The 19,629-nt window shown below is 58.4% G+C and overlaps 1 protein-coding gene across 1 annotated transcript in view; it reads right to left on the bottom strand.

The window, feature by feature from the left end:
* The window catches only part of PKD1L1 (polycystin 1 like 1, transient receptor potential channel interacting), a 138,540-nt gene that overhangs the window by 72,928 nt on the left and 45,983 nt on the right, over positions 1-19,629 (bottom strand). Inside the window, exons 19-27 of the mRNA XM_064575588.1 lie at positions 18,610-18,897; positions 17,853-17,918; positions 15,791-15,967; positions 14,924-15,001; positions 13,501-13,643; positions 12,318-12,438; positions 9,723-9,834; positions 6,816-7,011; positions 6,080-6,136 (exon numbers count right to left, since the gene is read on the bottom strand). Of these exons, the coding sequence (XP_064431658.1) occupies positions 6,080-6,136; positions 6,816-7,011; positions 9,723-9,834; positions 12,318-12,438; positions 13,501-13,643; positions 14,924-15,001; positions 15,791-15,967; positions 17,853-17,918; positions 18,610-18,897 (1,238 nt within the window). The remainder of the gene's footprint in view (positions 1-6,079; positions 6,137-6,815; positions 7,012-9,722; positions 9,835-12,317; positions 12,439-13,500; positions 13,644-14,923; positions 15,002-15,790; positions 15,968-17,852; positions 17,919-18,609; positions 18,898-19,629) is intronic.

The following is a 19,629-nucleotide window of genomic DNA, read 5'->3' as shown; positions in this document are numbered from 1 at the left end:
ATGCTTTAAAGGCAGCTAGGGTCACTGGCTGATGTGTCTGCTCTGAGGATGGCTCCGGCACTCGTGTGGGGATGTGGCCGGCCTTCCTGCCCAGGTGTGGCCACTGCCATGGAGCAGTTCAAGGTGGTGAGGATGCGAGTCGGGCAGGAGGGAGGGGAACAGGGTGCAGGGCCGCCCACGTCGTCACTCATTCTGTCTGCGGCGCTGGGCTGGCGTCACGGCCACGGTTATGGGGTGCACAGAACAGAAGGGCCCTGAGTGCGTGGGGGAATGTCCTGGCGAGGGGGGGTAAGGAGCACAGTCAGAGGCAGGGAGCACAGACGGGGGGCAGGGAGCACAGTCGGAGAAGCAGGGAGCATAGTCGGGGGGGCAGGGAGCACAGTCGGGAGCAGGGAGCACAGTCGGGAGGCAGGGAGCACAGTGGGAGAAGCAGGGAGCACAGTCGGAGAGACAGGGAGCACAGTCGGGGGAGCAGGGAGCACAGTCGGGGGGCAGGGAGCACAGTCGGAGAAGCAGGGAGCATAGTCGGGGGGGCAGGGAGCACAGTCGGGAGCAGGGAGCACAGTCGGGAGGCAGGGAGCACAGTGGGAGAAGCAGGGAGCACAGTCGGAGAGACAGGGAGCACAGTCGGGGGAGCAGGGAGCACAGTCGGGGGGCAGGGAGCACAGTCGGGGGGCAGGGAGCACAGTCGGGGGCAGGGAGCACAGTCGGAGAAGCAGGGAGCACAGTCGGGGAGGCAGGGAGCACAGTCAGGGGGCAGGGAGCACAGTCGGGGGGCAGGGAGCACAATCGGGGGGCAGGGAGCTCAGTCGGGGAGGCAGGGAGCACAGTCGGGAGGCAGGGAGCACAGTCGGGAGGCAGGGAGCACAGTCGGGAGGCAGGGAGCACAATCGGGGGCAGGGAGCTCAGTCGGGGAGGCAGGGAGCACAGTCAGGGGGCAGGGAGCACAGTCAGGGGGCAGGGAGCACAATCGGGGGGCAGGGAGCTCAGTCGGGGAGGCAGGGAGCACAGTCGGGAGGCAGGGAGCACAGTCGGGGGGCAGGGAGCACAGTCGGGGGGCAGGGAGCACAGTCGGGGGCAGGGAGCACAGTCGGAGAAGCAGGGAGCATAGTCGGGGGGGCAGGGAGCACAGTCGGGAGCAGGGAGCACAGTCAGGGGGCAGGGAGCTCAGTCGGGAGCAGGGAGCACAGTCGGGAGGCAGGGAGCACAGTGGGAGAAGCAGGGAGCACAGTCGGGGAGGCAGGGAGCACAGTCAGGGGGCAGGGAGCACAGTCAGGGGGCAGGGAGCACAATCGGGGGGCAGGGAGCTCAGTCGGGGAGGCAGGGAGCACAGTCGGGAGGCAGGGAGCACAGTCGGGAGGCAGGGAGCACAGTCGGGAGGCAGGGAGCACAATCGGGGGCAGGGAGCTCAGTCGGGGGGCAGGGAGCTCAGTCGGGGAGGCAGGGAGCACAGTCGGAGAAGCAGGGAGCACAGTCGGGGGGCAGGGAGCACAGTCGGGGAGGCAGGGAGCACACTCGCGAGGCAGGGAGCACAGTGGGAGAAGCAGGGAGCACAGTTGGGGGGGCAGGGAGCACAGTCGGGAGCAGGGAGCACAGTCGGGGGGCAGGGAGCACAGTGGGAGAAGCAGGGAGCACAGTTGGGGGGGCAGGGAGCACAGTCGGGAGCAGGGAGCACAGTCGGGAGGCAGGGAGCTCAGTCGGGGAAGCAGGGAGCACAGTCGGGAGGCAGGGAGCACAGTGGGAGAAGCAGGGAGCACAGTTGGGGGGGCAGGGAGCACAGTCGGGAGCAGGGAGCACAGTCGGGAGGCAGGGAGCACAGTCGGGGGGCAGGGAGCTCAGTCAGAGAGGCAGGGAGCACAGTCAGGAGGCAGGGTGAACAGTCGGGGGCAGGGAGCACAGACGGGGGGCAGGGAGCACAGTCGGAGAAGCAGGGAGCACAGTCGGGAGGCAGGGAGCACAGTCGGGGGGCAGGGAGCTCAGTCAGAGAGGCAGGGAGCACAGTCAGGAGGCTGGGAGCACAGTCGGGAGCAGGGAGCACAGACGGGGGCAGGGAGCACAGTCGGGGGGCAGGGAGCACAGTCGGGGAGGCAGGGAGCACACTCGCGAGGCAGGGAGCACAGTCGGGGGCAGGGAGCACAGACGGGGGGCAGGGAGCACAGTCGGGGGGCAGGGAGCACAGTCGGGGAGGCAGGGAGCACACTCGCGAGGCAGGGAGCACAGTCGGGGAGGCAGGGAGCACAGTCGGAGAAGCAGGGAGCACAGTTGGGGGGCAGGGAGCACAGTCGGGGAGGCAGGGAGCACACTCACGAGGCAGGGAGCACAGTGGGAGAAGCAGGGAGCACAGTCGGGAGCAGGGAGCACAGTCGGGAGGCAGGGAGCACAGTCGGAGTAGGGAGCACAGTCGGGGGGCAGGGAGCACAGTCGGGGAGGCAGGGAGCACAGTCGCGAGGCAGGGAGCACAGTGGGAGAAGCAGGGAGCACAGTTGGGGGGGCAGGGAGCACAGTCGGGAGCAGGGAGCACAGTCGGGAGGCAGGGAGCTCAGTCGGGGAGGCAGGGAGCACAGTCGGGAGGCAGGGAGCACAGTGGGAGAAGCAGGGAGCACAGTCGGGGGGCAGGGAGCACAGTCGGGGAGGCAGGGAGCACACTCGCGAGGCAGGGAGCACAGTGGGAGAAGCAGGGAGCACAGTTGGGGGGGCAGGGAGCACAGTCGGGAGCAGGGAGCACAGTCGGGAGGCAGGGAGCTCAGTCGGGGGGCAGGGAGCTCAGTCGGGGGGCAGGGAGCACAGTCGGGGAGGCAGGGAGCACAGTGGGAGAAGCAGGGAGCACAGTTGTGGGGCAGGGAGCACAGTCGGGAGCAGGGAGCACAGTCGGGGAGGCAGGGAGCACAGTCGGAGAAGCAGGGAGCACAGTTGGGGGGCAGGGAGCACAGTCGGGGAGGCAGGGAGCACACTCACGAGGCAGGGAGCACAGTGGGAGAAGCAGGGAGCACAGTCGGGAGCAGGGAGCACAGTCGGGAGGCAGGGAGCACAGTCGGAGTAGGGAGCACAGTCGGGGGGCAGGGAGCACAGTCGGGGAGGCAGGGAGCACAGTCGCGAGGCAGGGAGCACAGTGGGAGAAGCAGGGAGCACAGTTGGGGGGGCAGGGAGCACAGTCGGGAGCAGGGAGCACAGTCGGGAGGCAGGGAGCTCAGTCGGGGAGGCAGGGAGCACAGTCGGGAGGCAGGGAGCACAGTGGGAGAAGCAGGGAGCACAGTCGGGGGGCAGGGAGCACAGTCGGGGAGGCAGGGAGCACACTCGCGAGGCAGGGAGCACAGTGGGAGAAGCAGGGAGCACAGTTGGGGGGGCAGGGAGCACAGTCGGGAGCAGGGAGCACAGTCGGGAGGCAGGGAGCTCAGTCGGGGGGCAGGGAGCTCAGTCGGGGGGCAGGGAGCACAGTCGGGGAGGCAGGGAGCACAGTGGGAGAAGCAGGGAGCACAGTTGTGGGGCAGGGAGCACAGTCGGGAGCAGGGAGCACAGTCGGGGAGGCAGGGAGCACAGTGGGAGAAGCAGGAAGCACAGTCGGGGGGGCAGGGAGCACAGTCGGGGGGCAGGGAGCACAGTCGGGGAGGCAGGGAGCACACTCGCGAGGCAGGGAGCACAGTGGGAGAAGCAGGGAGCACAGTTGGGGGGCAGGGAGCACAGTCGGGAGCAGGGAGCACAGTCGGGAGGCAGGGAGCACAGTCGGGGGGCAGGGAGCTCAGTCAGAGAGGCAGGGAGCACAGTCAGGAGGCAGGGTGAACAGTCGGGGGCAGGGAGCACATCTGGGGGTCAGGGAGCACAGTCGGGGGGTCAGGGAGCACGGTCAGACATAGCCAGATGGTGTGGAATGAGAAGGGTCATCTGCGTGCATTGGGGAGTACAGCCGCAGCGGGGACAGAGGTAGGAAGCTTCCAGGTATGTTTCTGAGGAAGAACTGACCAGACTTTACTCACAGGGACAGATGAGGAAGAGAGGGCTTCTTTGGTGGCCCCTGGGCTTGGCGGACTTGGGGGGTGGGAGGTGCTGTGCCCCTGAGCAGGAAAAGCAGGGGATGACAGACAGGAAGGGGATGGGGGAGGGGAGGAGGGTGGGGGAGCACAGACACCAGACACCACCGCGGGGGACCCGTGGGAGGTTGTACTGAGGAGTCTGCAACTCCAGGTACAGGGTCGGGGTAGAGACCACAGTGCAGTGTCACCGTCACTTGGATTTAATGGAAAAGGCTGTGAGACCCCCTCCCAGGGAGCAAGTGCAGAGAGAGTGTAGGGCCAGGGACACAGCCCTCGGGCACCCACCAAGCAAGGGGAAGGGAGGAGCCCACAGTGGTCACAGGCAGAGGCTGTCCCCGGGGTGGTCCTGGTAGGGCAGACTGGGCAGCAGGGGAGTTTGCAGGCTCTGGGACAGGAGCAGGCTCCGTGTGGAGGTGGGGACGGCAGTCAGATCCTGACCGCTTAACCATGTGTGTGCCACATCAGGCAAAGAGCCCACCTTCTGCAGGTTCTGCCCTGTGGAGGGGCACAGAAATGGGGTGGTATCCAAAGGGATTGTAAATAAGTGACATTCTGACCAAGCTGGGAACTGTCCTGCAGAGGAGACACGGAAAAGGCAGCAAAGAGCTCAAGACCGGGAGCCGGGGATTTGACAAGAAAGAAGGGTTGGGGGCACCTGGGTGGCTCAGCCAGTTAAGCTAGGACTCTTTGTTTTGGCTCAGGTCATGATCTCAGGGTCATGAGATCGAGCCCCATGTCGGGCTCCACATTCAGTGGGGAGTCTGCTTCAGATTCTCTTCCTCTGCCCCTCCCCCCATCTCCGTTCTTGCTCTCCGTCTCTCAAAACAACAACAACAAGAACAAAAAACAGATAGAAGACATGAACAGACATTTCTCCAAAGAAGACATCCAGACGGCCAACAGACACATGAAAAGATGCTCCACATCACTGATCATCAGGGAAATGCAAATCAAAACCACAATGAGATACCACCTCACCCCAGTCAGAATGGCTAAAATCAACAACACAAGAAACAACAGGTGATGGCGAGGATGTGGAGAAAGGGGACCCCCATGCCCTGTTGGTGGGAATGCAAACTGGTGCACCACTTTGGCAAACAGTATGGAGGGTCCTCAAAAAGTTATAAATAGAACTACAATATGATCTAGTAATTCTACTACTGGGCATTTACCCAAAGGACACAAACATACAGATTCGAAGGGGTACATGCACCCCAATGTTTATAGCAGCATTATCAACAACAGCCAAACTATGGAAACAGCCCAGTGTCCACTGACTGAAGAACGGATAACAAAGACGTGCTATATATATATATACAATGGAGTATTATTCCACCACCAAAAAAGAATGAAATCTTGCCATTTGCAATGACGTGGATGGAAGTAGAGAGTATTATGCTAAGCGAAATGAGTAGGTCAGAGAAAGACAATTACCATATGATTTCACTCATATGTGGAATTAAGAAACAAAGGAGCAAAGGAAAAAAAGAGAGAGAAACCAAGAAACAGACAGTTACCTCTAGAGAACACGCTGCTGGTCACCAGAGGGGAGGTGGGTGGGGGATGGGGAAACGGGTGATGGGGAGGAAGGAGCGCACCTGTCGTGATGAGCACGGGGTGATGTAGGGAAGTGTTGACTCACAATATTGTACAGCTGAGACTAAGATTACACTGCATGTTAACTGACTGGAATTTAAATAAAAACTTGAAAACAAAGAAAGCAGCAGGGAGCTGGAAAACCCAGTACCTCGATTAAGAACAGAGAGCGGTCCCCTTACCGGAAGTATCTTTAGCACGGATGGGACTGTCAGGATCCATTTCTACGTTGGGGTTTCTAATTTCTGTATTAGGGAAGAAGTCCCTCCCCCGTGATTTGGGACGGGAGATGCTGTTCATGTGAATTCTCAGGGCAAGTCTCGGTTCTAATTTAAGTGTCAAAACGTAACCCTGCACTGTAGGTTCTTTGAGAACTGATCGAGTCCTCCCAATTAGGCCAAAAAAAAAAAAAAAAAAGAGGCAGGAAAATAGACTTGGAAAGAAACAGCACTCACCTTATGAGGGAAGCGTAGGAGGTCCCTTAACATGAGAACAGAATCGCTCATTGCTTCCTGACCGGGAGAAACAAGCAAACACACAGGAGGGACAAGTTAGTCATGGGTTTCTGAGCTAAGAGACGGGGGAGGGACCATCCCCTTGACCTGCCTCCTGGGGCCCCGTGTCCCCTGGGTGTCCGCTGGACACCAGCCTCCCGTAGCCCAGCAGGAGTGTGACCGGAGGGGAGGGAGGAGGAAGACAGAGCTCAGGGAAATTCTGGAAAAGGGTGGGAGGTGTCCTGGAGGGAGAAACAGCATGAGTTGGGTATCAAGGTGGCAGAGACAGGAGGCCTGCGCTGAGATGCGAGCGCCCTTTAGTGGCGATGGGGGGGCAGGAGGCGCAGGCGCCAGTGACCCAGGACGGCGGCATTTGAATGCCACATGATCATTTCCTTCGAAGCCGCACGTCATCGTACGTTGAACTCCGTCATCTCGCTGCTGGCAAGGTAAAGGCAGGTGGGATTCGCATCACTTTACTTAGAGAAACGTGAGCACAATGATCTGCATGCTATTGCTGCACACGGTGTCTGTTTTACGAACCAACAGCATTTGTTTGTGCAAGTATGAGCTGACGAGAGAGGCCTCGCCGGCTGGCCCTGAGCACCCCATTTCTTCACTGTGTATAGTAAGCAAGGCGAGCCAGCCATCCACGCAGATGCCGACCTCCAGGCACCGGGCCCTCCCCAGCCCGCACCTGATCTGCGAAAGGCAGTCTGCACACAGAAGAAATCAGCGCATCCTGTATTCGTGACCACTGGCCACACGAGGGACTTCTGTCCTCTGCAGCCCAACGAGTCAGGACCCTGGTCATCACGGTGATGTAGTTCCTGACCTCTGTGTAACTGCCCATCAGCTGAAGGGTGGAGAGGTGCTTCAGGCTGGAGTTATAGCTGAAGGAAATCGAAGAGTCACCAGGATTGCTCCAACCCACGGCGAAACTTTCCAGCCTGCCTACCAGCAGAGGAGGGGTACTTGCTAGGGAGAGCTCCGTGGGTGGGTCAGGACAGACAGGGGACGGTCTGTGCAAGAGTAACTCGGAAAAGACGCAGTGAAGCAGAACATCAGAATTCCATAAAACCCTTGATCAGAACTGAGACGGGCAGAGCCGCCAAGCAGGATGACAGAGACACTTCATGGCAAGCAAGGGAGGACAGGGCTGATCTAGACAAAGACACCACTGTGGCCACAGCGGGCTGGAGGTTCGCAAGGATCCGAACTCACAACCACAGCACGGGGCACGCTCAGACCGTACTTGAACACTATGTCATGATCACAGACCACGCACCATGGCCAAGTGGGGCTTCTGCCAGGAATGCAAGAGGAACTCCAGTATGAAAATCAGTCAAGGTAATTACCATAGTAATGGACAAAACCCACGTAATCATCTCAATAGATCCAGCAAAGCACTGACAAAATCCAATACCCTTTCATGATAGAAATAGCCCAAATCTAGGAATACAAGCGAACCTCTTCAACCTCAAGAAATACATCCACGGAGAACCTACAGCTAACATTACCCTCCGTGGTGAAAGACAGAATGCTTCCTGGCCTAGACTGGAAGCAAAACCAGGATATGCACGCTTCCACCTCTACTCACCAGTGAACTGGAAGAGTCTCACCAGGGCAATTAAGTCAGAAAAAAAAAAGTTATCCAGGTTGGAAAGGAAGGAGTAAAACTCTTTTGTAGATGGCATGCTCTTCCACATTGAAAAACCCCATAGAATGCACTAAGAAGCTAATAGAACAAATAAATGAGGTTAGCAAGGCTGCAGGTTACAAGACCAATCGTATAAACATCAATTGTATATGTACACACTAGCAATAAGAATCCACAAACAGAATTTAAGCAAACAGCTCGATTTACAATAGCATTAAGAAGAATAAAATGCTTATAGTTAGACTTAACTGAAGAATTCAATACCTGTACCCTGGAAACTAGAAAACACTGCTGAAAGAAATTAAAATCTAAATAAAGGGAAAACTTTGTTCATAGATCAGTAGACTTCATATTCTCAAGATGACGATATTCTCAAAGTGATCGACAGACTCAGTGCAATCCCTACCACAATCCCAGGGGGCTTTTTGGCGAAATTGACAGAATAATAACCAGGAGATCCAGAATAACAAAATAGTCTTGAAAAAAAAGAACAAAGTTAGTGGGTTCATGGTTCCCAATTTCAAATTTTACTACAAAGCTACAGTAATTAAGACAGTGTGGCAGAGACAGGAGGTGGAATTGAGACTCCACAGCATTTATGGTCAACTGACTTTTGACAAAGGGACTAGGATAATTTATTGGGGAAAGACTGACCTTTTCAACACACAGTGCTGGAAGAACTGGACAGCTCCCTATGGAAAAATGACCGTGGAGCCTTTCCTCACCACACACACACACACGTTAGCCCAAAGCGGATCACAGAGCTCAGTGGGAGAGCAAAAACTAGAACTCTCCTAGAAGAAAACACAGCAGTAAATCCTATGGCTATACCACGCAATAAAAGAGAAACCAGCATGTGGGACTTCATCAAAATCGCACACTTCCATGCTTCAAAGGACACCACGTGGAAGAGAAAATACAAGCCACGGGCTGGAGAGAAGTATTTGCAAATCAGGTCTCTGACAAGGGACGTGCTTCCAGAATACGTGAAGAGCTCCCACATCTTCATCAGAAAAAGACAACCCAATTTTTAAACAAACTACATGAGCAGACATTTCTCCAAGCGAGATGGGCAAGCCCATGAAAAGGTGCTCTCCACCACTAGTCATGAGGGAAATGCACGTTTCTGAGGCCCAGCGCACACACCATTTCAGCGGCACTGGGATGGCTAGAGTGGGAAAGAGAGGTGTCAGCAGTGTGGTGTAGACGGAGCCTCGTGGGAATGGTGCAGCCACTCCGGAAAGCAGGCTGGCTGCTTCCCCCACATGATACGCACGGGGTGACCCTATGAGCCAGCAGCACCCTTAGGTATCTACCCAAGAACAACGAAAACACAGGTCCACAGCTCTGTTCCTAACAGTCCAAAGTGGAAACACATCATCCGTCCGCCCGCTGAGGAAGGGACAAACAGCTCGTAGCGGATCCACAACAGAACATCACAGGAGGGAACGGGGTTGTGATGGTGCCACGACACGGAAGGACCTCAAAGACGCCCCAGCTATTGAGAGGGGCCGGCACAAAGGAGCACGCAGGCTGTGACCCTGTTTGCAGAGATGTCCAGCACCGGCCAATCTGTGGACGGGAGGTGGGCTAGCGGCCGTCTGGGGCTGTGGGGGAAGGAAAGTGACCGCTAACGAGTCACGGGTTTAGGGGGACAATGGAAATGCTCCAACACTAGGGCTCAGCATGCGGGTCTGTAAGCACCCTGAAGCCAAGGGACCAATGGCACGCAGATGGCAGCCCAGCTCGGCCTGTGCTTCGCAGGCCCTGACGCACCTGCGCGCACTCCGCGCAGATCGGAGTTAGGACTGCAGAACCCTAGCTGTTTCTTTTGTTCACCCCGAGAAGATGGGTCCCCCCACCTGTGGCTGGCCTGGCGGAGACCCCGCTCCCGAGGAGACGCAGGCATGCATGCGTGAGGGTGTCTCCGTGCGGCTCACTCACGTGTCCTCGTCCAGGCAGAGATTCCCGTGGAATCGGGGCCGCACGGTCACCGTCACGGCGCACGGTGGCACCCGGGAGCCCGCGCCGTCTGTGATCTCAGTGGACACCGTGACTGGAAGGGAACATGGCGGAGGAGGGTCACGGTGGAGATCAAGCCCTCAGGAACCAGAATCTCTGCGGGCGGACCTAAGGGCCCACGGTGGTGACGTCGCAACACAGCTAGGCATGGGCTCTGAGCGCGAGGCCGCCCCATCCTTGTGGCGAGGCCAGCGTTCCAGCATCAAGTGCCACATAGCAGTGCTGGGCACTGAGCGCCGGAGAGCCGGGGACACGGGAGCGGTCGCGCGGATGCAGCAGAAGGGGCCGCCACGGGCCACGGGGGCCAGGAAGTGCTCCGCTCACTCGCTCGCTCGTCCCACCTGCAGGCCCCGGGAGCCAGTGGCGGCAGGACCCCACCAGTGAACGGGAAACCGGGGCAGTGGGAAACCCCGAGAATGAAACCCACGCTCAGCAACGGAGGCTCAAGGGTTGGAGTAACATTTTAAGCAGCTCTTCAGTGATGTCCAGAAACAGGGCAGGTACCAGGAGCGTGGCAGTAAACAGCTTTGCTGGGGCCTCAGGATGCAGGCCCGGGGTTTGTGGGGCAGAGACGTGCAGATGATGCTGCCCAGGGAGGCCGCAGGGCCGGCCGCAAGAACATGCAGAAGGCAGACCTGAAGCGTGCCGGGGGCGTGAAAGCATTCTCAACCCGAAACACAGAGCCAAGGACTTGGGACGTAATTTTGAAGGTCGGTGCTTCTCCCGAAGTGGCCCCTGGACACCGGGCCACCCAATCACCACTACAAACAAATGCCAGGCTCCACCTGCTCCTTCCAGGGTTCTGAGCCAGTAGGTGAGGGTGGGCCCCCTTTCCAGCTGTGAGACAGCTACAGTTGAGCAAGTACGGCGGGGATTCCACCGCAGGTAACACGGGTCCTCCGGCTGGACGCAAAGAGTGCAGAACGCCAGCAGAGTTCAGGCCAGACTCCAACCTGACACCGAGTCCGTGGGGAACCTTCTCGCACGAGACAGGACAGGATAGGATCTGGTATCTGCCGCACTGATTTATTCTGCTTGTGTTCATCCTCGTATGAATCTGGAAGTCAGATACTCGTAGGCGTCGATCATCACGGCGTTGACCATTGCAACACCTCGTGCACACCCTGGGAATGGCCTGGGTGACATCACTCAGCCTGACACCGCTCGGTGCCCGTGGCCTGAAATTTGGGTCTACAGATTCACCTTAAGGAACCCTCTCGTCCAACACGGAGCTGAGGCCCTGCCCCCAACGTCCTATGTGGGCGTCTGGCCAGCCCTGCGGTCTGCAGGCCCCTGCGGACAGGGTCCCACACTACCCTGCAGGCGGGCGTCTGGGGAGGGGCCCTGCCGGGCTTCATACCCAACACCAGCAAGTGGGGGGCTTGGCGGGGTGGGGGTGAGCATCCATTTGGAGGAAAATTTCCAGGAGACAGAGGGCATGCGCGGTTTCGCTGTGGAGGAATTTATGACGCAGGCCCATGAAAACCACCTCCGTCCGTCCGTCTGTCCAACCAACGCGCACCGTGCTCAGTGACACACGGGGGACGTGCCCATCCTCACCGATGACAGTGTGCGGCTCGGACGCCCTTGCCCCTTGTCTCTGAGCTGCACCCAGGAGCAGGTGCACGTGCGTCTCACTGGGGGTCAGCCAAGGTTTCATGAAAAAGGAACCTTTCTTGCTGGGCTTCGAGGAGAGGAGAGGTTTAAGGAAACCGAGTGGATGAGTGAGTTCAGACCTCAGGCGGAAATAAGCTCACCTGGCCAGTTCAAAGAAAGTTCTAGATCGGCAACTCCAAGTTGCCTGTCCCTCGGAACCACCCAGCCCCTGAGCCTTATTCAACGGGAGTGGGTTCCACAGATGAGGCCACTTTCCTGAACGGCTGTGTCTCTAACAGCTCAGGGCGGGCAGGCTCCCGGGGTCCGGGAAGTGTCAGGACGGCAGAGCTGAGTTTGTTCTGAGAACAACACATACTAACCCTGCACCCCTTTACCCTGGCCTTTTCTTCATGGTGGGAGCCCCCTGATTTGGTGCTGTTGACAACCAATGCAGGATTCACCAGATACCACAAACTTCATTAGTGAATAAGGGACAGGTCGCTCTCAAACATTTAATTCATAAATACAGGATGTGCTTTGGCATTTTGGCATTTACATTATGTTTCAGTTGTAATTTAAGATCTTGGCCGTTAAGCATCTGCCTTCGGCTCAGCTCCTGGGATCGAGCCCCGCACTGAGCTCCCTGCTCAGCAGGAAGCCTGCTTCTCCTTCTCCCTCTACGCCTACCCCCTGCTCATGTGCTCTCTCTCTCAAATAAATATAAATCTTTTAAAAATTTTTTTTAGAAGTAGGTAAGCCACCTAATCTAAAAAGCATGAGACTTTTTAAGATAAAGAAATACGAATTTTATTTTCTAGATACACAGTTTTAACATTTTCTTGTTTTTGGAAGCCAGGGGGAAAGGTTTAGAACCGTAAGTGAGCACAGCCAGCCACCCAAAAAAGTCACGGCTTGACTTACTTTTATAATCGTCCAAGGGCTCGCCGGCTGGCAGCACGGAATAATACTGGCTGTCTCTCCCGTGGTACAGAGGGCGTTTGGAGGCATTTCCTATCTGATAACTAAATTCGTAATGGAAGTCCTAGGATCCGTTCCATGTGGAGGAAAGAACAGTGTATAGATGAATAAACTGGGAATTACATCCCCAATAAATCCACATCCCTGCATCCTTCACTCCATCCGAGAGCGTCGTATACAGACAGGCAGGGGCGGGTACTGACATCCCGTCCCCGAATGCGCATGCATGTGGCGTGACCTCTCCCCTCCAGGGCCCCTCTCCTACAGCCACGAGGACCCCGCACCGTGGCTGCATCTGTCAGTCGGGGTTGAGTGCTCTCCCAGCCACAGAGACACAGATCCCTGGGCCTCCTTGGGGTGAAGGGGATACAACAGACTGGGGATTGAGGAGGAGGCGCTCATGTGAATCGCTCTTGGTGTCAGAATAGGGCATTGGAAGAGAGAGAAAGCAAAAAACAGACTCTTCACTACAAGGAACACAGTGAGGGTCACCAGAGGGGAGGGGTGTGGAGATGGGGGAAACAGGTGATGGGGATGGAGTGCACCTGTCGTGATGAGCACGGGGTGATGTAGGGAAGTGCTGAATCTCTGTACTGTGCACCTGAGACTAATACTGCACTGTATGTGAACTACACTGGAATTAAAATTAAAACTTAATAACAGGGATGCCTGGGTGGCTCAGTCGGTGAAGTGTCTGCCTTTGGCTCAGGTCATGATCCCGGGATCCTGGATCGAGCCCCGTGTCGGGGGTCCCTGCTCAGCGGAGAGTCTGCTTCTGCCTCTCCCACTCCCCCTGCTTGTGCTCTCTCTCTCAAATGAATAAATAAAACCTTAAAAAATAAATAAAATGTAATAATAAAAAAAAGAGCAGGGCATGTGGGGCCTGAAGGAGGCCAGGATCTGACCCTCCAGGGACGCACGTGGGTTTCAGAGAGAAGGAGCAAGATCAGGACAGGAGTGCGGCGGTGTGTCCCTGAAAGGGTGGGGAGCAATGTCACGGCACTCTTGCCGCCAAACCCCGGGATGAAGCTTCGTGTCCCACGGCATCTCCCCAGACTGCTGGCCACCCCTTGAGGGCGGCCTCTGACCCCAGCCTCTGGGACAGACTCGGGGTGGCCAAGCGTACCGGTCTCCCCGACATGCAGAAGACGCTGAAGACGGTGTGAGCCTCGAGGCCACGATGTGGCTGCACCTGGCAGGCCACGTCCCGCGGAGCCGGATTGAGCGTCACGTACAGCTGAGCTCTCCCCAGTAAGCGGTGCGGGGAAGCTACAGACAGGAGCACAAGGATTAAAACCCACGCTAGAGAACGACAGCAGCATGATTACGTCTCCACAGCACACCCCGGGCGGTTGCCAGGGTGTGGAGCCGGTCATCCATGCGACTCGCCCTCCGCGGGATTCTGGAGGGTGCAGGACGTGGGCACGCGGCCAAGGAGCCCATCACAAGGTCAAGTCAAAGAGAAGGGGGTGGCTGCTCCATGGCCCGGCCCAGTGTGTGCAGGAACCCCGGGGGGCGAGTGCTGCTGCTGGGGGCAGGCGGCACGGGGAGATGAGTGGGGACATGCAGGGACACGCGGGGACACCCCGGGCCTCCCGCGCAGAGGCTGAGTCTCCCCCACCTGGAAGGAGCGTGACCTGCCTGAGAAAATGGCCCCAGTCTCGTCACTTGGACGAATAGCGGCAACGGCAGGGAGGGCCAAAGGTTTGCTTTGCCGTGTTTGTGAAAGCAAAAGCAGGGCTGTCTCTCTCACGCCCAACACGGGGGCCCGGGGCTCCGTCTCTGAGCGCACCGCGGACGGGCGGACGGACGTTCGCAGAGCCGTCAGCAGACACAGGGGAAAGGAGAACAAGACAACAGAGCTCGGGGACCCCACGGGCCCTACTGAGGGGTTTCCCACGGACATCGGCCTCGTGCTTCTCGTGAGAGGAAGGTGACGTGGGAGACAAGCCTAGAAATGCACCAGGGGTTTCAAGTAGCCCAAACATGTGGACTCTGACCCCAACCCTCTGCGCTTATGAACTGTCGGATTGTCTGCGCTTGTCATATGGAACTAAAAACCGCCAGAAATGGGGCAGAAGGTCCAAGACTGCCCCAAAAGAAGATGTGATTAAGTCATGGAAAGGCCAGAAGTGGGGCGGAGCAGGGTGCCAGGTCAACGTGCAGCTGATGTACACGGACCCCACAAACACCTCCACCTCCCTGGGTTTCACATATGCGTCGGGATTATCAACCAACTCAGGGAAAGAATCAACATACACGGCTGTCTTGCAGAAATCAAATAAACACACACCCCGTTCCGGGTTTTTTTAAAGGCCAACATCTCAGCCTTTACCGTGACCTGAACACCCACCTGATCCCATAAGGATCAGAAACACAGGAGTAGGTAAGAATGAGCAGTGCGGGACGGTGGGGACGGAGGGAGGGTCAGGACGCTCTGGAACAAGAGCCCGGGAGGTCAGAAGCGGCTGCAATTTCCAGAAAAAATCTGCATATAATGAAAACTCTCATCCTCCCACGCCCCAGGTCCAGCTGAGCGTGTAACGTACCCACAGAGGCTTGCAGGACGTATGTGTCCCCAGGGCTCAGTGAGAATGGCTTTATCGTCACCGTGTGTCCCGTGATACCTGAGGAGAAGGGGCCACAGGGAGAGGGCCATCAGCGGGCTCTGCAGGGCAGGGGGCAGACAGACCCCTCCCGTGCTGGCTTCCCCCCTACTCCCATGGAGCAGGCTTGTCCCTACCTGCAAATGCCCCCAGATGTTTGCCACCCACCCTCTATACGGAGCTGGAGGCTCCCCTCCAGCCTCCCCTGCCTGAGGGCAGCGACCCTGAGTCCTGGGTCACACTTGGCTCCCAACAAGAGAACGCTGGTGGGAGCTCACGCTGTACCCTTCGTGGGGGCTTCCGTGTCCAACCTGGCTCGCTGACACATTGACCTTGTCCATGAGGCATGATTAAGGCATTTCAAAGCGAGTTTTTCGTCTTGAAGACTGTGAACCATTTCTTAAATCTGGGTGTGACTGTTGCCCACTGGTGACCGGGTCCCCTCCTTAGCGGGCAGAGGCTGGCCCCGAAATGCAGGCTGGTGGTCTCAATAGGGAAACTGTCATTTCCCGAAATGGGGGCCGGGGGTGGGGGAAGGGGGAGGAGGCAGCCTTCTGACGACAGGGGAGGCCCAGAGCCTCCACCAGGTGTGTCTGCGGATGTGGCCCCTGGCGGGCTTCAGAGGCACATTCTGCCTTTGATAAGGAGCCTCTGCCTGCGTCCCCGGAGGGAAACGCACAAGCAGAAAAGGCACGATGACCCCAAGGACTTCTCTACTGAAAGGAAATGTTGCAGAAGAAACAGAGGGGCTGGTCCCCAAACCCTTGTGAACCGGCTGCAAACCCCCGGATCTGAAGAGAGGGCTCCTACCAGAGGAGGTGTAGCCGTGGAAGCGAGCGCGGCCGACCGGGGACTTGGGCCAGTCCACCGCGAGGGTGGGCCTGGCAGCGGCCAGGGGGGCCGAGGGGCCCAGCAGGTTGTCCCCGTCCCCGCGGCCCCCGTCAGCACTCGAACTCGGGCCTGCTCCCGGGAGGCTGGCATCGTCCCCTGGGAAGACAAGGCAAGCCAACACAGGGTCAGGGAGTAAGTGCCAATGATCTTCTGAAATATTAAGTCATAACTGCGCCAGTGGCTGGACGTGTCATATCAAAATATTGTCTTCAGCAACCACCCCCGCTCCAGAGCTGTCCTTTGTCACCGCGCGGTGGGTGGTGCGATGGCCTCTCCCCTCCTGCCCATCCTCAATTGCTCAGCAAATACCCTGCTCGCTGAGCCCGGGAGCTGGTCCAGGGCAGATCCGCTCAGCAGCGTGACAGGGGCCCGGCTGCCAGGGCCCAGCAGAGCAAGTCAGCCCAGCAAACCAGACGACGCTGGCAGCCTCCAGACTAGGGAGCCAGCTGACCGTGAGCGAAGACAGTCACAGCAGGGCATGAGGAGGGGTGGAGGGCAGGGGCTGGCTTAGAGCCAGTGGGCCGTGGGCCATGGGCGGGGGGGTCCCCTGGGGGGCGAGGTGCAGACAGAGGCCAGAACGGGCTCTGGAGTGAACACTGGAGAGCGGTTGGAGATGTGGCTGGAGGGGGTGGGAAAGAGGGAAACCAGACGGGAGAAAGTGCCAAAAATCCGCCCAGGACGGGCCTGGAGGCAGGGGGGTCTGGGAGTGCCCTGAAAGCAGCCGGGGCTGTCTGTCTAGGCAGCAGGAAGGGAGCAGAGACAGAGGAAGGGCTCCTGCGTGGTCCAGCACGCAGCACGTCGGGACACCGCAGAGGGCAAATTGACTCCACACTCAGAGTCACGGATAGAAGATGCAGGGAGAACGTGACCCCCCCCATTCTGAGTCAGTCACCACCAGGCAATTTTATTTATATAGTGTTTTCTCTTCATTCGGTGTTATTTACTAGGTGCCCGCCGTGAGCGTGGAGCCAACCCCTTACACGTGAGTGTGGTCACAGGAGGGAGCACAGACAGGCTGAAGAAACCACAGAGGCCGGAGAGGAGGATGCCGGCGAAAACAGAGCAGATCCCATGGTCAAATCCTCCATGACCGTCCAGCCCCTCTGTCCACGGATACATCGTCCACGGACCGTCCAGCTCCTCTATCCATGGATACATTGTCCATAGACCGTCCAGCCCCTCTGTCAATGGATACGTCGTCCACGGACCGTCCAGCTCCTCTGTCCACAGATACGTCATCCACAGACCATCCAGCCCCTCTGTCCACGGATACGTCCTCCACAGACCGTCCAGCCCCTCTGTCCGCAGATACGTCGTCCACGGACCGTCCAGCCCCCCCCGTCCACAGATACGTCATCCACGGACCGTCCAGCACCTCTGTCCATGGATACATTGTCCATGGACCGTCCAGCACCTCTGTCCACAGATACATCATCCACCAACCACGCATCTGTCCATTCGAGGACACGCTCGCTGTGCGCCAGGGTTCCAGGCACCATGATCGTCTGGGATGGGGGTCCACATTTGCCCTGGACGTGTCCTTGGAGAGCTAGAGCCAGACAGCCGGGGAAAGAGCCACGAGCACCACGTGCACCTGCTTCAAGTAGGACAAGTACGCTGGGCTATCGTAGGATCGGAGGGGGTACAAGGCAGGAAGAAGGGGACAGAGGGAGAAACAGAAGCCGACCGGACAGGAGGCAGCGCTCCACGGCAACATCCCGGAAAGGGCGCTAAGGGGGTGTTTTCTGCATCACTCACTCACGGACCAGCAGTGCCTGCCTGCGGGCCTGGGGCTACCTGGGTTTCTGAAGCACAGGGGACCTGGAGTGCAGCAGTGGGTGAGCTAGAAGATGCGGGTCAGATGGTGCCCTGCGTCTCTGGGAGCTCGTGATGCGGGGGAGCACAGGGGCAATTCCCGATTTCAGAGGCTTCGGAGATGGGACTGGCGCGGGGACGTGGGGAGCCCCCATCACAGACTCACAGTCGGCGGGCTGTCTCCCTCTGGACGGCATGGCTTCCTGGATATCGCTGTAATAGGCTTCAAAATCTACACAGGAGGAGAAAACCATGACATGTCATTTAAAGCCACAGACTCCCCTGAAGTCCATACGACGCTCCTGACAGCGCATGCGGGCTGCCCGGGTCCGAGTGTTGAGCCCCAGCCGGCTCTGCACATGTCACCCCGTCACCGTGACAGTGGAGGAGGCCGTGTCTGGGTGTGCGGCTTCCGCGGGATAAGCCAGCCGCTGGGCGCAGGGCCCCGCGCTCTCCAAGCTCCCACTGCCCCATCAGAGAGCCTCGCGCTCCTTCCTCTCAGGACGGAAGTGGACACAAGCGTGTCCTGCTGCAGACGTCACAGCCCCGTCCCCGCAGCCGGCCGCTCCGGCGGCTGCCCTGAGCCCCGGGGCCCCGGCGCGGGGTGGCATCTGCCAGGCCGCAGCCCAGGGAAAGCATAGCCTCGATGGCGTCACTGGGGAGGGACAATAAGGGATGGGCGGATTCTGGGCCAGAACTTTGCTCCCTGACAACGAGCTCCTCCCTCGACTTCTGAGGCACAGAAACAGTGTCTGGGCAGCCTGAAAACCGGGGGTAAAGTGAAGGGACTGGTGGCTGGGAAGGAGGCCGTGTGCACGGACGGCTGTCAGAGCCTGGACAGGGTTTGCAGTTAGGGAGGAAGGCCCTGAGACCCTAGGAGCATCCCACAAGCCGAGCGGACGTGACAGGACAGCGGCACTTACCAGAGGGGGAGGGGCACGGGCTCCCAGGGGGGCTGGGCCCCGGGGACCCCTGGTCACCCGCAGCAGGGACCCGGTGCCGGCCGACCGCGGGCCCCGAGGACGGTTTCCCCGTGGCCAAGAGGACCAGCTGGCCCTGGGTCTGTGGTGACGGCTCCCGTGAAGATGGTGTGCCCACTGCGTGCAGCCCCAGCCAGCTCGGCTCCGTGGGCGGTGCGCTGGACTCTGGCAGCTTCGAAACGGCCCCCAGTCCGGCGGCGCCCAGCAGCCCCACTGTTCTACAAAAGGGAACTTGAACAAACATGGGACAGGGTGAGATGTTCGGACCAGAAAAACTAGGTGTTTTATTTTATTTATTTATTTTTAAAGATTTTATTTATTTATTTGAGAGAGAGTGAGAGAGAGCACAAGAGGAGAGAGGGTCAGAGGGAGAAGCAGACCCCCCGCCGAGCAGGGAGCCTGACGCGGGACTCGATCCCAGGACTCCAGGATCATGACCTGAGCCGAAGGCAGTCGCCCAACCAACTGAGCCACCCGGGCGCCCAAAAACCATGTGGTTTAAAAAGGTTTATGGGGGGGCGCCTGGGTGGCTCAGTTGGCTAAGCGTCTGACTGCTGGTTTCAGCTCAGGTCATGATCCTGGGGTCCTGGGATTGAGTAACACGTCGGGCTCCACACTCAGTGGAAAGCCAGCTTCTCCCCCTCCCTCTGCTGCTCCCCCTGCTTGTGCTCTCCATTTCTCTCTCTCTCAAATAAATAAAATCTTTTAAAAATAATAATAAATAAACAAAAAGGTCTACGATTACATCAGCATCCGTTTTAACAAACGTGATCCACATCTGAGAAGGACATGTCCGAGAAAATGCCCGGGGCGGGGCACAGTTCTCCCCCAGAGGCAGGCAGACCACCCCCCGGGAAGCTGGAGGGTGGATGTTGTAGCTCCCCTGGGGTCTGCTCACCTCGGGCTCCCCCTGCACATGCACGCCTGGCACGGTGATTCATGCCTATTCTAGACACACTCTGG

Source organism: Mirounga angustirostris, unplaced genomic scaffold (assembly GCF_029215605.1).
Source record: "Mirounga angustirostris isolate CCGP_5_RB_7025 unplaced genomic scaffold, mMirAng1.0.hap1 SCAF_12, whole genome shotgun sequence".
Classification (NCBI taxonomy): domain Eukaryota; kingdom Metazoa; phylum Chordata; class Mammalia; order Carnivora; family Phocidae; genus Mirounga; species Mirounga angustirostris.
The sequence above is the reverse complement of the archived record's forward strand: the minus strand, read 5'-3'. Positions and strand labels throughout refer to the sequence as shown.